The 20,125-nt window shown below is 42.3% G+C and overlaps 1 protein-coding gene across 12 annotated transcripts in view; it reads left to right on the top strand.

Annotated features, from left to right (window-relative positions):
- Nucleotides 1-20,125, top strand: part of SGIP1 (SH3GL interacting endocytic adaptor 1) — a 216,527-nt gene that overhangs the window by 151,753 nt on the left and 44,649 nt on the right. For 8 of the 12 annotated variants that reach the window (XM_033917198.1, XM_033917191.1, XM_033917195.1 and 5 more), the window contains one exon: nucleotides 5,226-5,282. The exons of the other annotated variants lie outside the window; for them this stretch is intronic. In XM_033917198.1, the coding sequence (XP_033773089.1) occupies nucleotides 5,226-5,282 (57 nt within the window). The remainder of the gene's footprint in view (nucleotides 1-5,225; nucleotides 5,283-20,125) is intronic. 12 annotated transcript variants of the gene reach the window in all.

The following is a 20,125-nucleotide window of genomic DNA, read 5'->3' as shown; positions in this document are numbered from 1 at the left end:
GTTATAACAAGCAAGAACAAGGATTGATGAATAGACGTCAGGCTCATAGTTAGAACAAGCCCTGTGAAAGTCTAAATCTCAAGTCATTGACCAGCACTAGCACAGGCTATGTTGCCTACATTTCAATTCAAATTGGAGTTATAATACACTTTTACCAAATTATACGAGGAAGTTATCTAAATGAACTACTGTTAAGACACGTTTTACTATTAACCTCAATGGTTAGTAACTAGGGGATCCTTTTTACAAAGGCGTCTTAGGGCCTTAATGAGCGGAATAGCGCGCGCTAAAATGCAGCACGCGCTAGCCACCTCCTCTTGAGCAGGCGGTAATATTTCAGCTAGCACGCACTAATCCGGTGCATGCGTTAAAAACACTAGCACACCTTCGTAAAAGGAGCCCTAGGTCTCATTTATTTAACATGAGGCTTGTGCTAAAATAACATGTTAGTGGTAAAATAACAAGTCTTAACAGTATCCCACATTGATAACTTGTCTCCTATATCTGATTAAAGGCATGTATGTTTAATCAAAGTACTCCAGGATTACAGCTTGCTGCTCCATAATTTTATATACCTTGTTGAGCCAAACCAGTGTTTCGGGAGCTAGTTCTGCTGTGCCTCCCAACCAGTCTGTATTTTTAGATAACCACAATTAATATGTATGAGGTAAATTCACATATATTGCATACCTATCTGATGCATATTTATTGTGGAAATCCTTTAGCTAGAGAATGCTCTAGGACCAGCTTAAGAAACACTAAGACAAATAAGTCACCCTGATTAAAATTATAGTTCTCCAAGAACAAGCAGGTATTATATTCTCACATGTGGGGAACATCATCCAAAGAACCCGTTATGGACAGTCAAAGGGTACTGTCACTTTAAATTTGAAGGACTGCCTCCTACTGTGCCATATATGCCTTCCCACCCAATGTCGGCTCATGGGACATGCAATTCTTAGTTTTCCATGTAGCTGAGAAGCTGTGTTTTCAAGTTCTATCAATATGCATCAAACTTTTGTCCTTTTTTGTGCCTTCCCTTTGGTTTTTCTTCAGTTTTAGTCATAATTATTTTCCTTCATTTTACACCATTTCAGATTTTTTGGCCCTTCGGGCACTTCTCAGGCCATTTCCTTGCCAGTAGCATCGATTTTTTTTCGGCTTAACAGCTATTCGACTTCCCCGGGCCATTGAGCCCTTTGACTTTGTGTCGGTAGTGTTTCCATTGATGTTCAAGGTGCCTAGCAGCTTCAAACAGTGCACTCCATCAGGATAGTTCATGCACACTCTGCTCTCGTATGCAGAAGAGGTCGCTTAAGGCCCAAAAGTTACACTTTGAGAAACTTTTGGGTACTTCAGGAACTTCAAACAGGCTGGAGACTCTGACTCTGATGCTCAACCTCGTTCAGCTCCAGCATCAACACCACCACCTCTTTGTCTTCAGTGTTGCTGACTTTGGGAGAGTCTTGTAAGCAAGCTAAGAAGCAAAAACATGGCTCCCCTACTAAACATGTGTCAGCATTATCCAGGCGTCTACACCATCTATGCACTGTTAGTGTTGATACCCCAATGACTACAGTTGGTATCTTCTCAGAGGTGTGCCTCAGCATCAAGGTCCCTAATGCCTTGACATACAAGATTGGTCCCAGCATCAACCAAGCACTTCTGCAGAGCTTCGAGCCCACACACCTTGATGCTGAACTCTGATATTGGAACGACGCATGCATCGTCCTTCAGGGAGCGGACAATACCAGTGTCTCCTCGATGCTTTCCATCACAATCTCGACACCCCCCTTCCACAAGAGCTGACATCTAGGACTCTGACTCAGATTTGTCACCACAGTCTTCTGAAGATTACCCAGACATTTCTGCTGATGAATCTTATGGGATAAAAACAAAAGGAATTGACCCCGAAATATCCACAAAGAAGAAAATCCAGAGAAAACCAAAAAAACTCTGTGGAGTGACAATGTTCCTAAATGGACTTTATTTGAAAGTGTCAAAGTTCCAAAGGTACACTGAAATCATCCACATAAAATAATTCCATCCACATAAAAATAAATCATCCAAATAAAGGACCTAGTCCGCTAGGGATACAGGACCCAACATGGTCCGCGTTTCGACAAAAAGTCTTCTTCAGGGGTCCCTGGGGGTCCTATAAAGGTGAGTACGTGGGAAACAATTGTGTGGTGAGCCAGAAGTGAGACACTGCTTGCATTTGCAATGGAAAGTCCATTTAGGAACATCGTTACTCCACAGAGTTTTTTTGGTTTCTCTGAATCTTATGGGATACCCTCAGATCTATCATCTCTACCTCCTCGATGCACGTCCCCACCTGAAAGTCTGTCCTTCACCAACTTTATTTGGCATATGGGACAAACACTTCCTATTAGTAAGAAGTCTGAGGAGGAGCCTCAAACAGAGATCATGGAGGCTTTAGACTATGTGAAGTGATCTAAAGAGCATTAAGGTGTTACTGCATTACTTGGGGGATCCCTGAAATACACCTGTTTGCTTTCTCCTGCAACAAGTTTTCTTTCTTCTGCTTCAAATTTTACATTCCCAATCACCTGGACTTGTATGAATTTTTGCTGGACTGGACAAACAAGATCCCATATGCATTCCTTCCACTTTCTCTAGTCAGGAAAGCTCTACTCAAACTTTGCCAAGACCCAGGCACTATGATTCTCTTCACACCTCACTGGCCTCATCAGCCATGGTTCCCTCTCCTCCTACAGCTCAGTGTTCATGAACCCATCACACTTCTGTTATTTCCAGTGCTTCTTACTCAGAATGAAGGCTCTCTTTTTCATCACAGCCTATGCTCATTAGCGCTCACAGCATGGTATCTTTCTCCCAACAAGTAGATGCTTTCACCCTCTCTGTACCAGTGTCAGCTATCATTGAAGCTTCCTTAAAATCTTCTACACAGTGATGCTGTCATTTTAAATGGACTCGCTTCTCTGTCTGGTGTGATTTTCACACACTGGATCCAGTCTCTTGTCCTCTACCGTCAGTTCTGGATTACCTACTTCACTTTTCTAATTCTGAGCTTAAAACCACTTTGGCGCATGTTCATCTCAGTGTCATTGGCACCTTTCATTCTCCATTAAACAAGAAATCATTCATCTCTTGGTTTGCAAATTCATGAAAGATCTGTACCATACCAAGCACCCACTCAAGCCTCCTAGATATAACCTGGGACCTCAATGTAGTTCTCTCCATATTGATGAAGCCTCCCTTTGAGCCTCTCTTCACTTCATGCAAAAATCTTACTTAGAAAGTGGTCATCATCGTACTCACTTCTGCACGCAGAGTCTGAGCTTCGAGCACTTGTATCAGATCCACCCTATACAAGATTCTACCATGATAGGGTTATACTCCACACTCATCTAAAGTTCCTCCCAAATCTTATCACTGAATTTCATCACAACCAGTCCATTGTTCTACCTGTCTTCATCCCGAGACCTCATTCTCATCCTGGCGAAATGGCACCACACATTGGACTGAAAATGTGCAGTGGCTTACTACGTGGATCAGACCAAACCTCATGAAACTACCACTCAACTGTTTGTTTCCTTCAATCCTAACAGACCTTGGAGGCCCTATCACCAAGAGAACCATCTCAGCTTTACTGGCAGACTATCTCCTTCACATATGCTCAGGCTGAGTTGACGCTTGAAGGGTGTGTCACTGCTCACAAAGTTCGAGCCATGGCAACTCAGTAGCCCATCTTCATTCTACACCTATTGAGGACATCTGTAAAGTAGCCACATGGTCCTCAATCCATACCTTCACTTCCTGTTACTGTCTAGAGAATCATTTTAGAAGGGATAGTTGTTTGGACAAATAGTTCTGCAAAATTTATTCTCTACCTAGATGCCAACTTCCCTCCAATCCTGAGGGTTTTGCCAGGTTCATGATTGTTATTTATAACCATCTTCCTAGAGGCATGATCCTGGCAGCTAGGGAGTCCCACATGTGAGAATATAATGCCTTCTTGTCGTCAGAGAAAGCAAAGTTACTCACCTGTAGCAAGTGTTCTCTGAGGACAGCAGGCATATTTTTTCACAACACTCCCACCTCCCCTAGTTGGCTTCTTAGCTATCTTACTGAAATGCAGGTCCCACAAGCCGACATCAAACAGGAAAGCACCAGCATGGGTTTAATTGTATTGTTTTATTGTTTGTACACTTGATGTAAGATTGAAAATGAATAAAGAATTTAAAAAAAAAATTTGATTAATCACCTATTAACCTTCTAGGCGATATACAATACAATTAAATTGGGGGAATATAATTAAAATAAATAACGAGAACCAAAACACAAAACCAGACCTACTGACAAACGGAAAACAAGAGGATAGAGGGTGAAATACAATAATTTTAGAAAAGAAGCCATCTAAGGATAACACATAAGGGTAGGGGAAAGTTAGTTGTGAGCTGCCTTTTTATAGATTGTGGATTAAAAGCGTCTCTGAAGAGGAAGCTTTTTAATGGTCCTTTAAATTTATCAATATTTGGTTCTTCCCTTAGATAGGAGGGCAAGGAGTTCCAGATTTGGGGTGCTGTAATGGTAAATTATGTTGTTCGTCGCACTTGAAAAGTTTTGAGGGAGGGAAGATGGGCAGCATACAGTACGGGCAGTCCTTAAAATTTAAAGTGACAGTACACTTTTGACTGTCCATACCGGGTTCTGTGGATGACGTCACCTGCATGTGAGAATATATGCCTGCTGCCCTCAAAACACCTGCTACAGGTGAGTAACTTTGCTATGTCAAAAGGCCACAATTTTACAAAATGTCCAACCAATGTTAATGCTGAGCATCTAGAACATTATAACAGAAAGATATTTGGGCAGATTAGGGAAAATTCAGTTCTGTCCCCTGAAAATGGACTATAGATTATTGATTCATCTCCAAACTGTGCATAATGCATGTTATAGTTCAACCCATAAATCAATTATGGGAGGATAGATTTTACTTTCTGGTAGCATCACATGGCTGGAGTTTGAAGCTAGTTTGCTTTTAAGTTCTTGTAATCACAGCATTATTTATTTATTGATGTATCTTGAAAGATAGTTTAAATTCTAGCACCTCCCATCCTGATTTTAATTATTTACTGATTTTTTTTGTCACTGTAGCTAACGGCTTGATTTCATTTGCAATTTTTCTCATTCTTCTTGTTTTTATTTTCAAATATTCCCTTGATTAATGACATGGGAAGACGATACTTTTATTGACAAACTGCCCTCATTTGAAAGGCGTTGCGAAACACCTGCAGGTACCGTACTAACCCTTAGCATCAAGAAATTTAAAGTACTGTAATAACATGATGTCACCAGAATACCTGAAAAATTCATCAGCATTCTAAACCACCAATTTAATTTGTGCATCGAGAAAAGCTATTGACGTGGTTCAGTTCTGAACAGCACTGAAAGGGAAACTAGCAGTAAATTGCATGACAGTTTCTCAAACAAAGAATAGATGTTTAACAAATCATGATATATTTGATCAAAAAGGAACGATTGCATTGAGACATATTTCTGTTTATTACCCACTGAAAGAGTAACACTTCATGAGGCCACTGTACTAAAGCGTGTTAACACTGTGTTTATCGCGCATACTCGATGTTAATGACATGCAAGTAAGGCATAAATTCATCTATAATTAGCGCAGTACAGCTCAGGGTGCTAATAGGTGAAGAGATGTTCTGATTACCACATTAACATTGTTTTTGCACTGAAATGCTCAAAACTAATTTACATACATTAAAAGCACTGTTAAGATACATAAAATCAGGGGTGGCCAAGTCCGGTCCTCGAGATCTACTGGCAGGCCAGGTTTTCAGGATATCCACAATGAATATGCATGAGAGAAATTTGCCTACACTGCCTTCTTGGTATGCAAATCTCTCTCATGCATGTTGATTGTGGATATCCTGAAAACCTGGCCTGCCAGTAGATCTCGAGGACCGGACTTGGGCAGCCCTGTAAAATAGTTTGCTCATATTAACTGTGTATTTAAGGTCAATTCTATAATCTAGGTGCCCACATTCATTTATTCCATTTTCTATACTGTTCTCCCAGAGAAGCTCAGAATGGTTTCCATTAACTTATTCAGGTACTCAAGCATTTTCCCGTTTGTCCCAGTGGGCTCACCATCTGTCTAATGTACCTGGGGCAATGGGGAATTAGGTGACTTGCCCAGGGTCACAAGGAGCAGCATGGGTTTAAACCCACAACCTCAGGGTGTTAAGACTGTAGCTTTAACCACTGTGCCAAACTCTTTGTGAGTAAGTAAATAATTAGAATACTAGTACTTGCACGTTTAAATGCACACTTACTTGTGAAAGAGTCAGCAGGGTGCCTAAGTTCTATTCTGTAATGGCATGCCTAACTTAGGGCTGGATTCAGTAAATAGCGTTCAAAATTCATTGCCTAACCGTATCTTATAACAGGCATTCAGGGATCAACAATCTGTGTAGAATAATAATAATAACTTTATTCTTTTTTACCGCCATAACCAAAAGTTCTAGGCAAGAGCTGGACAATCAGCGAAATACAATAATACAGTAAAAAAATACAAATATTTGTAAAATAGAATTTCAGTAATAAAACTCTCATAGCGCTGGGGTCCATGCTCAACTTTGGGCTCGAGGAGTTACAGCAAGTGAAATCGGGTATAAATCTCGGCGCGCAAGTTGAGTGCAAATCCACACTGTTCTATAATGCTGCACATATTTTAATGGAATGCCCCTAATTCGCCCATGCCCCCTTTACAGATCCATGCGGAAACACATAGACAGTATTCCATAAATAGGTACTTAAGTATGATTTCACATGGACCTGTCACTTCTGCCCCATTTCGGTGCCTTGCATCTGTTAGAATGCTTTTCTGCAAAGAAAATTTGGTATGGAAATAGCACTCAATGTACAGTGTCATAAGTAGAATTCCTCCATTCTTTATCATCTCGCCAGACCAGCACAGACGGATGGGTTTATGCTCCTCTGCCAGCAAGTAGAGACTGAGAACACATTGAATTCTAACAGTACAAGTGGGCTGTGCAGTCCCTCTTAGAACCAGTCTGTTATCAGTCTTCAGCAGGTGGAGGCAGTAAGCCTGTGCAGTCTTCTTTTGGCCTTGGCAGGGTCTGTTGGAAAGGTTAGGCAGTAGCCTTTTTCTCTGCCCCTGTTCTCTTGTTAGACATCGGGGGTGTCACACTCGGGTGACCGAGTCCCTCCCCCCATGCAAGAGGGAGGCATAGGTGGGGCTTCCAGTTACTCGGTATCCCTGCTGCTTTTAGGCTTCTGCACTGAAGCCAGCTCTGTGGCTACTGTAACAGGGGCATCTAAATATTAGGCGCGATAATTTCAGGTTATGTTAGTTTCCTATAGTAGAACCAGAGCACTCAAATGCTGTTTTATCAAATATACTGCTTGTCCTAGGGGAACCCAAATGGAGGCACCCAACTGTAGAATTGCTCCCTTTGTGCAATTGTAACACATGTTAAAGCATGTTGTGCTAGTGTTTCCTTAAAGGAAAGTAGGTGCCTACATTCCTGCTTTTTTTTTTTTTTTTACTTTTTGCTTGATGCAGTTTGATTTGTTGAGAAGTCAGCCTACTCAACCAGGCAAACTGATCAAACAAAAGGTACACCCCCCAAAAACTAAAAAAAAGCAGGGTTCTTGGACTGGGTTATTCTCTGAACCCCCTGAAGGCCCTGAAAGTACTGATCTGAATTTGATTGGCTAAGCTGCATCTGTCTGTTGTCTGCTTAACCAGTCCAATTCAGAGCAGTGCCCTCAGGGCCTTTAGGGGGTGGGGCAAATCCCCTGAGGGCCCTGACCGCATGCCACTGCCACATTCCTATATAGAATAGATAGGTTTACCAGACATCTGGATTTCCCCGGACATGACCTCCTTTTGAGGACATGTCCGGAAGTCCGGACGACATTTCAAAACCCGGCACTTTGTCTGGGTTTTTGTAAAGCCTCCTCTAAATTGGGTCAGGCAGGAGGAAATCCGCACATGCGTGGATGCCGTGTGCGTGATGTCATCACTTGACATACGCGCATGTGCGGATTTCCTCCTTCTTGACGAGAGCAGGGAGCGGGGCTAGGGTAAGATTGGGGGTGAGACTGGGGCATAACGGGGCTGGGATTGGTGAAACCGGCAGGTGGAGGGAAGGGGGGATTTTACTATAGTAAAATCTGGTAATCCTAAGAATAGGTGCCAATCAGGCACTCTCTGGGTAACAAGAGAAAGGGGATGGGACATGATTGTAACCGTTATAATCAAAGAAGTTTACATACTATGTATAGGTACTTGTTTTGCACTAGCTATACTCGTATGTAGATGCACAGTTATAGAATTACTCTTTTACTGTCTCCTATTTAGAAAGCAAGTGTATTTATGCTGTCACTACCAGTGACAGAACAAAATAATGTGTGTCAACTTCAATGTGCAGTCGGTACCCATTTCCTGCCCTTAACATGGTATGAAGTTAACACATGAATTATAGAGCACTATGCATATGAATTAGGGAGCACTATGTATTAGTTAATACACTCAGACCCGGATTCTCAAACCGGCACCAATATCAGCAGCCGCCTTAAAAGTGGCTGCTGATCATGTGTCAATCATGCATCAGTGCCGGTTTCAGAATCGTGCCGACATGAAATATAGACACTAGAAATGTAGGCTAGGCTTTTCTGCCCCCTATGTTCACATGAATCACGCCTACATAGGTGCTTTGGGCCAGTGTTTCTCAACTTCTTCAAGCCAAATACCCCCTAAGTCTAACAAATATCAACCAAGTACCCTCTGCCCAAGCTCAACCCCAGACCCCACCCCTTTAATAATAGTACTAATTGTAATGCAGTTTCTTCCATCCATTTTCATATACACACAATATAATCTTATTAATACATGATGGTAACCACAAATTTTTTTTTTAAACCCACAAAGCACACTGTACACACAGAAAATGTTAATTATCATTTATATTTGAGAGGTTTTCAAAGAGGTCAAGGCAGATGACTTTAAAATATGCAATGTCACCTCAGTAACAACTATAGAAAAATAGACAAATATAGTGCAAAATATAGACAGCAGATATATATTCTCAAAACTAACACATTTCAATCACTAAATTGAAAATAAAATCATTTTTCCTATCTTTGTTGTCTGGTGATTTCATGAGCCTCTGGTTGCACTTCCTTCTGACTGTGCATCCAATATTTCTTTCTTTCTGCTTCCTGCATGCTTCCTCTCCTCTGGACTTCATTCCCTTCCCCAACCAACATCTCCCTCTGTCTCTCCATGAGTCTAATTTTTCTTCCTCTCTCCTCCACCTCCATTGACAACATGTCTCCCTCTCTCTCTCATAGTCCTTCTCTTCTTCCCTCCCTTGCTGCAAAGGGAGTGGGGAAAGAGAGAGAGATCCAGGGTGCATCTCTCCCACTCTCTCTACTGCCACATCCAACATTTCTCCCTCTTTTCCACCAGTCCAATATTTCTTTCTGTCTGCCTCTTGCACGCTTCCTCTCCTCCAGTCCTCATTTCCTTCCCCAACCAACATCGCTTTCTCTCTCCCTCCATGAGTCCAATTTTTTACTCTCTGCCCTCTCCCCCTTCCCCTGAGTGTATCATTTCTCCTTCCCACTTTTCTGCACTCCCCGTCCATCCCTCCCCCTCTCTCCATGAGTCCAACACTTTATACTTCCTGCATGCTTTCTCTCTTTTTCCTTTGCCCCTTCCCTCAAGTGTGACATCCCTTCTTCCCATCCCCTCAGTCCATCTCTCCCTAATCCCTCATAATATGCTCTCTCCCCATGCACCATTTCTCCCTCTCCTCCATACTATTTTTTCCTCTTTATTCACTCTCACTCATCCTGCAACAATTTTCCTTCCTTCCCTCCCCCCAACCCCACTCACAACTAATATGCTCTCTCCCTATGCACCATCTCACCATCCCCTCCAGCGTGCAGCATCTTTCTTTTCCCTCCCCTTCTCCTTCAAGTCCAGCAGCACCTTTCCCTTCTCCTCCCCTTCTGCCAGGTTCAGCAGCATCTCTTCTCCCTTCCCTTTCCCTTCCCCTTATCAAGCAGGACCTCTCCTTCTCCCCATGTCCAGCAGTACCCCTTCTCCCTTTCTCCAGTACCTATCCTCTCCCTAGCGGCAGCTCACTGTGTGCTTTTAACTTCCCCACACAGTTGCCACAAGCATTAGTTTAGCCGCGGGCCTCAGGCAGCCTCAGGGCCTTTGATAGGCTGGATTGCCTCTGACTAAAGAGGAAGTTGCATCATCAGAGGCGGGCAGCCTAGTAAAGGCTCCAAGGCTGCCTGATGGAACTGTGGCTAAACTAACAATAGCGGCAGCTGTGAGGAGAACTTAAAAGCACACTGTGAGCTGCTGCTGCTGAGGGGAAGGGGGGCTGGGGAGAGAAGACAAGGAAGGCGGGAGATACGCGATGGCAGAAGGAAGGGAGACATACAGCGTCTGTGACGGGTGTACATGACAGCAGAAGGAAGTTGGGAGACATACAGCGCCAGCGCTGCATACCCCCCACAAGTGGTTCGTGCAACCCTAGGGGTACGCGTACCGCGTATTGAGAAAGACTGCTTTAGGCCACCTAACTCCACTTTCAGCATTGACCTTGCCTACTTTGGCTTTCGACAGCCTAAAAAGCGCCTACGTAGGCATGATTCTGGTGCCGATTTTCTAGGCACCAGTATACGCCTCAAGTCTTGGTTAAAAATGCCATTTGGAAGGTATTTTTAACAGAGGTATGGGTGCCTACCAGCGCCTATAAAATCGGCGCCGGTTGAAGAATCTGGGCCTCAATGCTTGGTGCATTTTATTAAAAGGCATCTCTGTTTTTGAATGGAATTGGTTCTGAAAGTGTATGGATTTTCAGTGTTTTATGTCTGAGTATAATTTGCTTTGGAATTAACCATTATAACGATCGGTTTTGCACTCCATATTGTTAAAGCTTACTTTGATTACCTGCATGTTAGATATCCTGTTCTTTCCATTTATATCAGAAAAGAAATGCATTTTAACAAAAAGCTTCCTTCTGTGCTTTTCCCACCTGCTTCTGTTTAACGATTCCAAAATAACCTGCATCCTCCTAGTCCTCCTTATCCTTTACATCAAAGGCTTGCAGTGCCTTTCCCTGCCACATACTAAGCTAAATAACCTGGTCTGTGACTCACACTGTGTCCTTCTCTCTCCCTTTCCTTAAACTCCCCCTCCTGCTTCAACTCCTGGCCACAGAGAGTGAGCAGCCTTCCCTGGTGTGGTTTGACAGAGGAAAGTTTTATTTGACTTTTGAAGGTAAGTAGTACATAGCATATCAGCCCCTAAAAAATCCTCCAACCTTTTCTGTTCCCATGAACAACCCCCCAATGTGTGTGAAATGTAATGATTAATTATACATGAAAGCAGTCGTAATTTTGATTTTTTTAACTCCTCCAAGTTTTGTGTACGCACAAAAGTAGATAGCTTTATGTGTGTGCACGTGTACACATAATAATGTAGGAGGAGGTAAATAATGTAGAAACAAAATCAAAATTTCTACTGATGTCAAGTATAAGTAACTATGACATTTCATACATACACATATATATATGGGTGCGTGTGTGTGTGACTGCGTGCGCATGTGCACGAATGTAAATATGATGACAAAAGAAAAAAATTCTTTCTAGAAAAATACTTGTACAAAAGTCCTTTTTTACTGTGCCTTTTCCACGGCATTAAAGAAATAACATATTTTGCCAGTTCCTGGCAACTAGGACTGAAAGGGATAAAATACATTTATTACTTTTAAGGCAAGACAAAAATACAAATTATATATCTTGGTTATCATTACATCTTTTGTTTGCTTGGATTTTATTAATCTGGACTGACAGATTGGTCATTAACGTTCATGGAAATATGAAAACCTGAGAAGAAAAAAGTTTCAGCAAATTAAAATGCATGCTAACAAGCATGTAATCCTTGAAACGTTGAAAGAAAAACATGAACATACAGGAGATATACAAAACATGAGGTGGATATAGACACGCCTGTTTTAATACTTTATGTTGGCTTTTACAAAGCCATGGTAGAAGTTTCTACCACGGGTCGGCAAGGCAAATACTCCAATGCTCATAGAATTCTTATGAGCATTGGAGCATTTACCTTGCCGGTCCATGGTAGAAACTTCTATTGTGGCTTTGTGCAAGCAATATTTATATACTTCTATTGGGAAGGGAATGAGGACTTGTATACTGCCTATTTGTGGCTTTGACATTCAAGGCTGTCATTCAGAGTGGTTGGCACTGGAGGATTAGGTGACTTGCCCAGAGTCACAAGGAGCAGCACTGGGATTTAATCTCACAACCTCTGGGTGCAGAGGCAGCAGCTCTAATAGTGAGCCACATCTTCCCCATTTTGGTGGTAAATCAATGTATTAAGTCCAGAAAGACCAAGTGTTACAAATAGCAGACAACGAAAAATAGTAAAACCAACCACCAGTAAACAAAAATACATCTAAAAACTTACCTAAGTCAGCACTTGGTTGACCTAAGAGACAGGTCATCCAAGTGCCAATAATGGAAATTAGTTTTTAGACGTATCTAGAGGCATTTTAGGCCTCTGACTGCCACTGTGCATCCAGAGCAAAAAGGGTCGTTTTTTGAGGAGTGGTTAGGGCAGGATGTGGGCGGGATGTGGGCCAACCAAACATAGTCATCCTGCAGCGATAATCAAAAGTTTGACGAGGTTGCCTGGAAGGAACTTATAAATTTTCGACTTAGACGAAGTCAAAACAGGTATAAGTTCCAATCGGGTTGCCACTGAGCTGATTGTAGTTGCTGTGATCAGTTTAACAGCCCAGGCAACCCTCCTCCCCCCCCCCCGAATCCCCAAATGATCGCTGGCAGAAGAGATGTCCAATCTCTCCTGCCGGACACCCCCCCCCCGAATCCCCGAATGATCGCCTGCAGGATGGATGCCCAGACACCCCCCCACCCCATGAAAGTTTGCCAGTAAGAGGAATGCCCGTCCCTCCTGCTGGACACCCTCCATCCCCCAAAGGTAGCCTGCCTGGAACCCCCAAGCCTACCCCCACCAGACACATAAGAACATAAGCAGTGCCTCCGCCGGGTCAGACCATAGGTCCATCCTGCCCAGCAGTCCGCTCCCGCGGCGGCCCAAACAGGTCACGACCTGTCTGAATTACCAGAAGGGGCTCCCTTGCCACCTTGGTTTCTCATTGAAGTCCTATCTTCCCATCGAAGTCCTAACCCTCCGGTCTTGCACATGCACGACCTGATTGGGTTTCTATACTTATTACCTGGTTAGCTTTCTATACTTGTGTTACATCCCAGCACCTCTCTCAGTATCCCACGATCCCTTTATCCCTCAGAAATCCGTCCAATCCCTGTTTGAATCCCTGTACCGTACTCTGCCTGATCACTTCCTCCGGTAGCGCATTCCAAGTGTCCACGACCCTTTGTGTGAAAAAAAACTTCCTTGCATTTGTTTTGAACCTATCTCCCTTCAGTTTCTCCGAATGCCCCCTCGTACCTGTTGTCCCCTTCAGCCTGAAGAATCTGTCCCTATCCACCCTCTCTATGCCCCTCATGATCTTGAAGGTCTCTATCATATCTCCCCTGAGCCTCCTTTTTTCCAGAGAGAAGAGCCCACCTAGAGCACCCTAACCTTTATTAAATGGCTGGACGGGTCCTTCCTGCATCTGGCCAGCAAGCTCGTGTTCACTGGAATGGCGGGACTGTCCCTTCCTGGTGAATCTTGGGAGGGGCCTTAGGCTCCTGGACCAACCGTAATCTTAGGCCTGTCTCCCAGTGCATTCTGGGATGCACTGGGAGTGACCTAAGATTTCAATTGGCCCAGGTGGGGGGTGTCCAGCAGGAGGGACTGGGCATCTCTCCTGCCAGCAATCATTCATGGGTTTGGGGGGGTGTCCAGCAGAAGAGATTGGGCATCTCTCCTGCCAGCAATCATTGCTGGCAGCTTCGGGGATGTCCGGCAGGAGGGATTCAGCATCCTCCTGCTTTAGTCTTCGTGGGGAGGGGGGAATATGTTCCCAATTCTCTAATCAGCACTTATGACAGAGGCCAGTTAGAGAATCATATTTAGGCGAAAAGATCTTGTTTTGGGCGTTTGGGACTTGGGCAAATTTTTGGTCAGGATTATGTTGTAAAGATAGACGTAGTGGCGGTCTGGGCGATTAAACGCCTGAACATTCAGGTAAGCCATTCTATAAAACCCCCACATTTTGGACTTTTTTTCGAGAATGGACCCAGCAGCGGCAATTCTTATGTTCTTATGTTCTCTGCTGCTGACTTTTGGGTGCCTACCACCTTAGGCCAAAAAGGGACTTAAACATGGGTTTTTTTTATTATGCCCCTCCATATGTTTTAAAAAATTAGATCATTATTTTATTTTTTGTAATAACTTATATGATTGTATATTTTGGAGAAGTTTAAGAATTGCATGTTAGTATTTTAAGATCAGGGTGTGTTTGTTCACCTATGTTTCTGTGTTTTCTTTTGTATCCTACATAGGTTTTTGGTTATGAGGGATATGAATGTTTAAATAAATAATGACCCTGGTACTTTAGATAGATTGTGAGCCCACCAGGACAGGTAGGGGTAATGCTTGAGTGCCTGATTGTTAGCCGCTTAGATAATTTTGGTAGGTGGTATATAAATGTCTCATTTTATTTTAGTAATTCAAGCAATCTATGGAGGAATAAATAACTATATTCTGTGATGAGAATCTTCAATAATTTTAAATAATCACAGCTCTAATTTATAAATAAATTATGACTTAATTAATATCCTTATTTAAATGTGAAGTGCTCAGACCTTATAACCAATGTTTTTAGTGATGTCACCAAAACGGGGTTAACAAGGGGACCATCATCGCCTTCACCGTCCCCAAACCACCATTATTATATAAACAAATTGCTATTGTATATAATATACTTATCTTCGCCAGGTGGTTGTTGGTAATGTTAAACCTCGTTGAGAAATTTTAAGAACCGTGTTATGTGAGCTTAAAAAAATTTTTCACTCTGTGTTTTTCTCTACTTATGGTCCCTGTCCCCCCGACCCAGATTTCGTGTCTTCGTCAGCGAGGGACATTGATACTGAAAGAAATACATAAAAACAACGTATTTTTAACTCAACTATTGTTAAAAAAGGTCTAAATTAATTACAATGTAGTTATATCTATTCAATCGTGAAAATATTATCAATATATTCAATAAATTTACATACCTATTACTGGCTCACTGGGACTGGACCTAACCAAAGTATTGGGAAGACTGAAGCTCTGAGCCCAGGACAATGATTTTATAGGGAAGAGAACCGGAAAAGCTATATTAGACCGAACCGGATATGAGATCAACCAGAAAAAATAACCTCATTGCAATCCTTTATATTAATGACCATTCGATCTCGGAATTTAAACCTTCTGGGGTAAGTGTATGCCAATTGTATATAAAACGTTGTTCTTTCTGAATTAATAATTTAGAAAGATCTCCTTCAAAATGTTTTATGTGAATCAATACTGTGTATCGTAAGTCTTCAAGCGTATGTGATTCACTCAGCCAATGAGGAACTAGGGGGGCGGAGATGCGTCCAGTGCGAATGCTGCTCAAGTGCTCTATAATGCGGGTTTTGATTTTGCGAGTTGTTTGTCCTATATATATTTTGAGACAAGGACACTGAATGTAATAAATCACTCCTTTAGAATCGCATGTGGTGTCAGTGTTTAGTTTGAACCATCGACCTGCAGATGACGGTATTTGCACTTGAGTAACATTCATAACATGACTACATACCCGGCACTTACTACATGGTTGATGTGGCATCCTGGTAGTTGTGACAATATCCGAATTATTATGTTTTAATTTTTCTCTCAAGTTGGGGCCCCTCGAAAATGCAAATTTAGGCCTTTGAGTCAGCGATGGATGACATTGGAGTATTGGCCAGTATTTCAAAATGATGTGTTTAATCGCATTGCTACTGCCGGTATAGGGCAAGACACAAACTGTGTCCTGTTTAGTTGTTTCTCTAGTGTTTGGCAACATTAGCCATGGCCGATAACAATTTTTCGCTCTTTTCCAAGCTCTTCTTGTTACTTTCCCAGGATACCCACGGTCTTTAAATTTGTCATATAATTCTTTAGCTTGCTTATTAAAATCTTGGTCATCTGAACATATCCTTCTTAAACGTAGGAATTGACCTACCGGAATCCCATTTCTTAAAGCTCTTGGATGGAAGCTTCCATATTGTAAAAGTGAATTTCGATCAGACGGTTTTTTGTACAGGGAGGTGGAAATTTGGTTATCATATTTACTGATATTAATATCTAAAAATGATGCTTGATGTTGGTTATATTGATAAGTAAATTTAATGTTAGGATCTTTCTGATTGATATCTTCTAAAAATTTCCTTAAATCATCGACATCACCTCCCCATACAAAAAACACGTCGTCGACGAATCTTTTCCAGCATATGACAAATTGAAAGAATGAAGATCTATAAACAAAGGACTCTTCAAATTGTGTCATATAAAGGCAGGCTAGTGTGGGGGCAACAGTGGCCCCCATTGCTACTCCTTTTGTTTGAAGGAATGTCAAATTTTCAAAATTGAAATAATTATTTTCAATGACCATTTGGGCCATAGTTTTCAACAATAATTTTATTTTAGGTCATCTTTTACTTGATACAGAAAACAGGAAATTATAAATTTTCTTGTTTTATATTCTTATTCTTGAATGTATATTTTCTAAGGGGAAGAGTTTTCCAAATAACATCTTATTTTGAGGAATGTTAGTATACACTGGCTTGTTGCCTAGAATTCCCAATAGAACATTATTTTCTACTAATGTGACACTGTTCACTAATTGAATTACATGAGAAGAATTTCAGATAAATGAAGGAATATAGAGATTGAAAGGATATAGGAAAAAATTGGTAAAAAATTAAAAATGGTCCTAGAATGCAGCCAATCTGACCAACAACAATCCTCCCTGTAGGATTTTGTAGACTTATTGACTTAGTTTCAAACAGAATACAATATATGTTACATACCAAAACCCCTAAAAATCATAACAATAGCTTAACTTGGATGCCAATGGTCTCTAAGGCATCTGGAAGTTATTTGTGAAGGGGAGTAAGTGTTAGGATTAGCCATTGCTGGGCCTCAATCCAGCAGGCTGACTGGATAGTGGCTGATGTTTTGCCCATAAGCAACCACAGGTAAGTGATGAATATGAGGTTTTCATTGTACCTATGGTCTCTAAACGAAAATGCACAACAATAGTATCCAAACGAAAATGCACACTAGAACACACTAGAGGGATGTCCAACTTGCGGCCAAGTGAAGTATTTTGTGCGGCCCTGGTCGAGAGCGATGCAGTATTTTCCTCTGATGCCCCCGGGTGTTTACCGTCTTGCCAACTCCCTCCTCTGTCTTGCTGCAGCATTTGCGCGGCCCCAGAAAATTATTTTTTGGCCAATGCGGCCCAGGGAAGCCAAAAGGTTGGACACCCCTGCAAGAAAATTATTTTGTCTGCCACTGCGCTTTTCTTTTGTCCCAGTTTGAAAAATGGATAGATATCTATGTTTTCAAAATGTTGCTTCTCCTTTACTGATAGCCAGGCTCTGTGCTTCTCTCCAGCATCCCCTCCATCAACACATATATATTATGTGGGATGCAAAGAAAATATATGAAAAAACTACAAATTATTCAAAATGTAGCAGCCAGACTTTTTTTTCTCAGCAACTAAATGAAATGACATATTTCAAACCACACTGGCTCCCCTTCGAAGCAAGGTGCATTTTTAAACTATGTACATTGATCTTTTAATCGTCCATGGCAAAACACCAGACTACATGTTGAATTTAATAAAAATACCACCCAATTACAAATACAATTTGATCAACAACCATATGAGAAGATTCCTAAATTCTAGAGGAATCAAATACAAAACTATTCACTCTACAACCTTTCCATACTTGTCAGCAAAAATGGTTGAATTCTTTATCAGCACAATTAAGTGACACTAGGGTTACCATATTTGTGAAGTAAAAAAAGAGGACACATGTCCCCGCCCTTCCCCTGACCCGGCCCCAGACCCAATCCTGGCCTGCTTCTCACTAGTCTCACCCCTGCCTCCCCCCATCTTTCACCAGTCTTGTCCCACCCCACCCTACCCTTCACTCATTCCTTAGTCCCCCTTCCCATCTTCTATACCCTTACAGTGCTTCTCTCCCTCCCCCGGCAGATGCTTCTCTTTCCCTCTCCCTCCAATCCCCCATGGGTGCTTATCGCTCCCTCCTCCATGAGTGTTTCTCTCTCTCTCGCGCTGTCTCCACAACCCCATCTCCTGCAAGTTCTCTCTCCCTCTCTCCAACTCCCCTCTCAAGGGTGCTTCTCTCTCTCTCCCTCCAACCCCTTCCCCCTCCCATGGGACAATGCCTCTATCTCCCCTGTCCCCCACCTACTTCCTCGCTAAAATTGAATCTTCAGGTTGGCCAGCAGCAGCGAAATGAGCCTGCTGCCATTGGCCTGTCCCAGAAGCCTTCTCTTTGAAGCGACTTCCAGAGAGAAGGCTTCTAGAGCTGACCAACAGCAGCAGGCTCATCTTGCTGTTTCTGCCGGCTGGCCCAAAGATTCAATTTCAGCTGAGCCCGGAGGTTGGAGGGGGTCGGGGCAGACATATTAGGGCTCTAGACACTGTCTCCTCGGGCAGGGGAGACAGCTGTCTGGACACCCAGACAGTTATCTAAAAAAAACATGTCTGGGTAAATCTGAATGTCTAGTAACTCTAAGTAACACCTCTTTCTTCCAAAACATGTAAAGGCCTAAAAATCTATCTGGAAAATATCTTACTCCACCCCACAACCAATAGACTACAACCAACAGAAACCACCTCTTCCATCTTGATAAATGATCAGGCACTCTACATACCTATTACTCCACAAGCCAGGAAAATGATAATCATACCAGAACCGATAATATCATGATTACAACACCAGATTGTATTTATTTACTCAATTTTCTATACTGTTCTGCTAGGGGAGCTCAGAATGGTTTACACCAGGTCTTTATCTGCCATCCTCTACTATGTCACTATGTATATGTATGAATTTATTCAGGTACTCAAGCATTTTTCCCTGCTGTCCTGGTGGGCTCACAATCTATGTAATGTACCTGGGGCAATGGGGGGATTAAGTGACTTGCCCAGGGTCACAAGGAGCAATGTGGGTTTGAGTTCACAACCTCAGGGTAACGAAGCTGTAGCTTTAACTACTGTGCCACACTCTCCTCCCAGTCTTCTCGCCAAACCATATATCATAATCATATGCCTACACAAACCAAGATATCTATGTCATGAACCCTAATGAAATCATATAAATCATGGACATGGCCAGGCTCTTCTAAATTGTAAATCGCATTGAACTCCTTCTGGGGCATATTAGCAATCCATAAATACTCCTGTAATGTAATATAGCACACATGCACACACACACACACAGACTTCAGCTCACAGATCTAACAGAAGACCAAAGGGGGAAAAGGACAACTACACAATGCTATGCTGCGCCTACTCCTTTGCTATGTTGGCTTGGAAACCCATCTCAGTAGTATAAGACATTTTGCAGAGGGCTGTGTGATATGCTGTGTTCTTGTTTGGTTGGTTATGGGTTTTATTGACCCAGCAGTTCCCATCTTAATCAGTACCAAGGCTGGATCCTGGTGTCATGAGCCATCACTTTCAACTTCTTGGGACCCTCCCCCTCTCCCCCCATTTTATATTTCTCTCATCCCCAATATTCCTAGTTTGATACTAGTCACAATGAGCAGATGGAGTGCACCCCACTTCCTCTTGCAAATACATGCTGTGTAAGTTAAACATATTTGCAGAATCACAGAAATGCATTTTTTTTTTTGCTACTTCAGCTTGTCTGCGGTGTTCTTTGCTCACATGAGCAAAATAGACTATTTTCAGTCCAATTCTTTATATGTGAGTTTGCAAACCATTGGACCCCTGAGGAAGGCATGTTCGCCGAAACACGGACCGTGTTGGGTCCAGTTGGA

The sequence above is a fragment of the Geotrypetes seraphini genome, chromosome 12, assembly GCF_902459505.1.
Source record: "Geotrypetes seraphini chromosome 12, aGeoSer1.1, whole genome shotgun sequence".
NCBI lineage: Eukaryota > Metazoa > Chordata > Amphibia > Gymnophiona > Dermophiidae > Geotrypetes > Geotrypetes seraphini.
The sequence above is the reverse complement of the archived record's forward strand: the minus strand, read 5'-3'. Positions and strand labels throughout refer to the sequence as shown.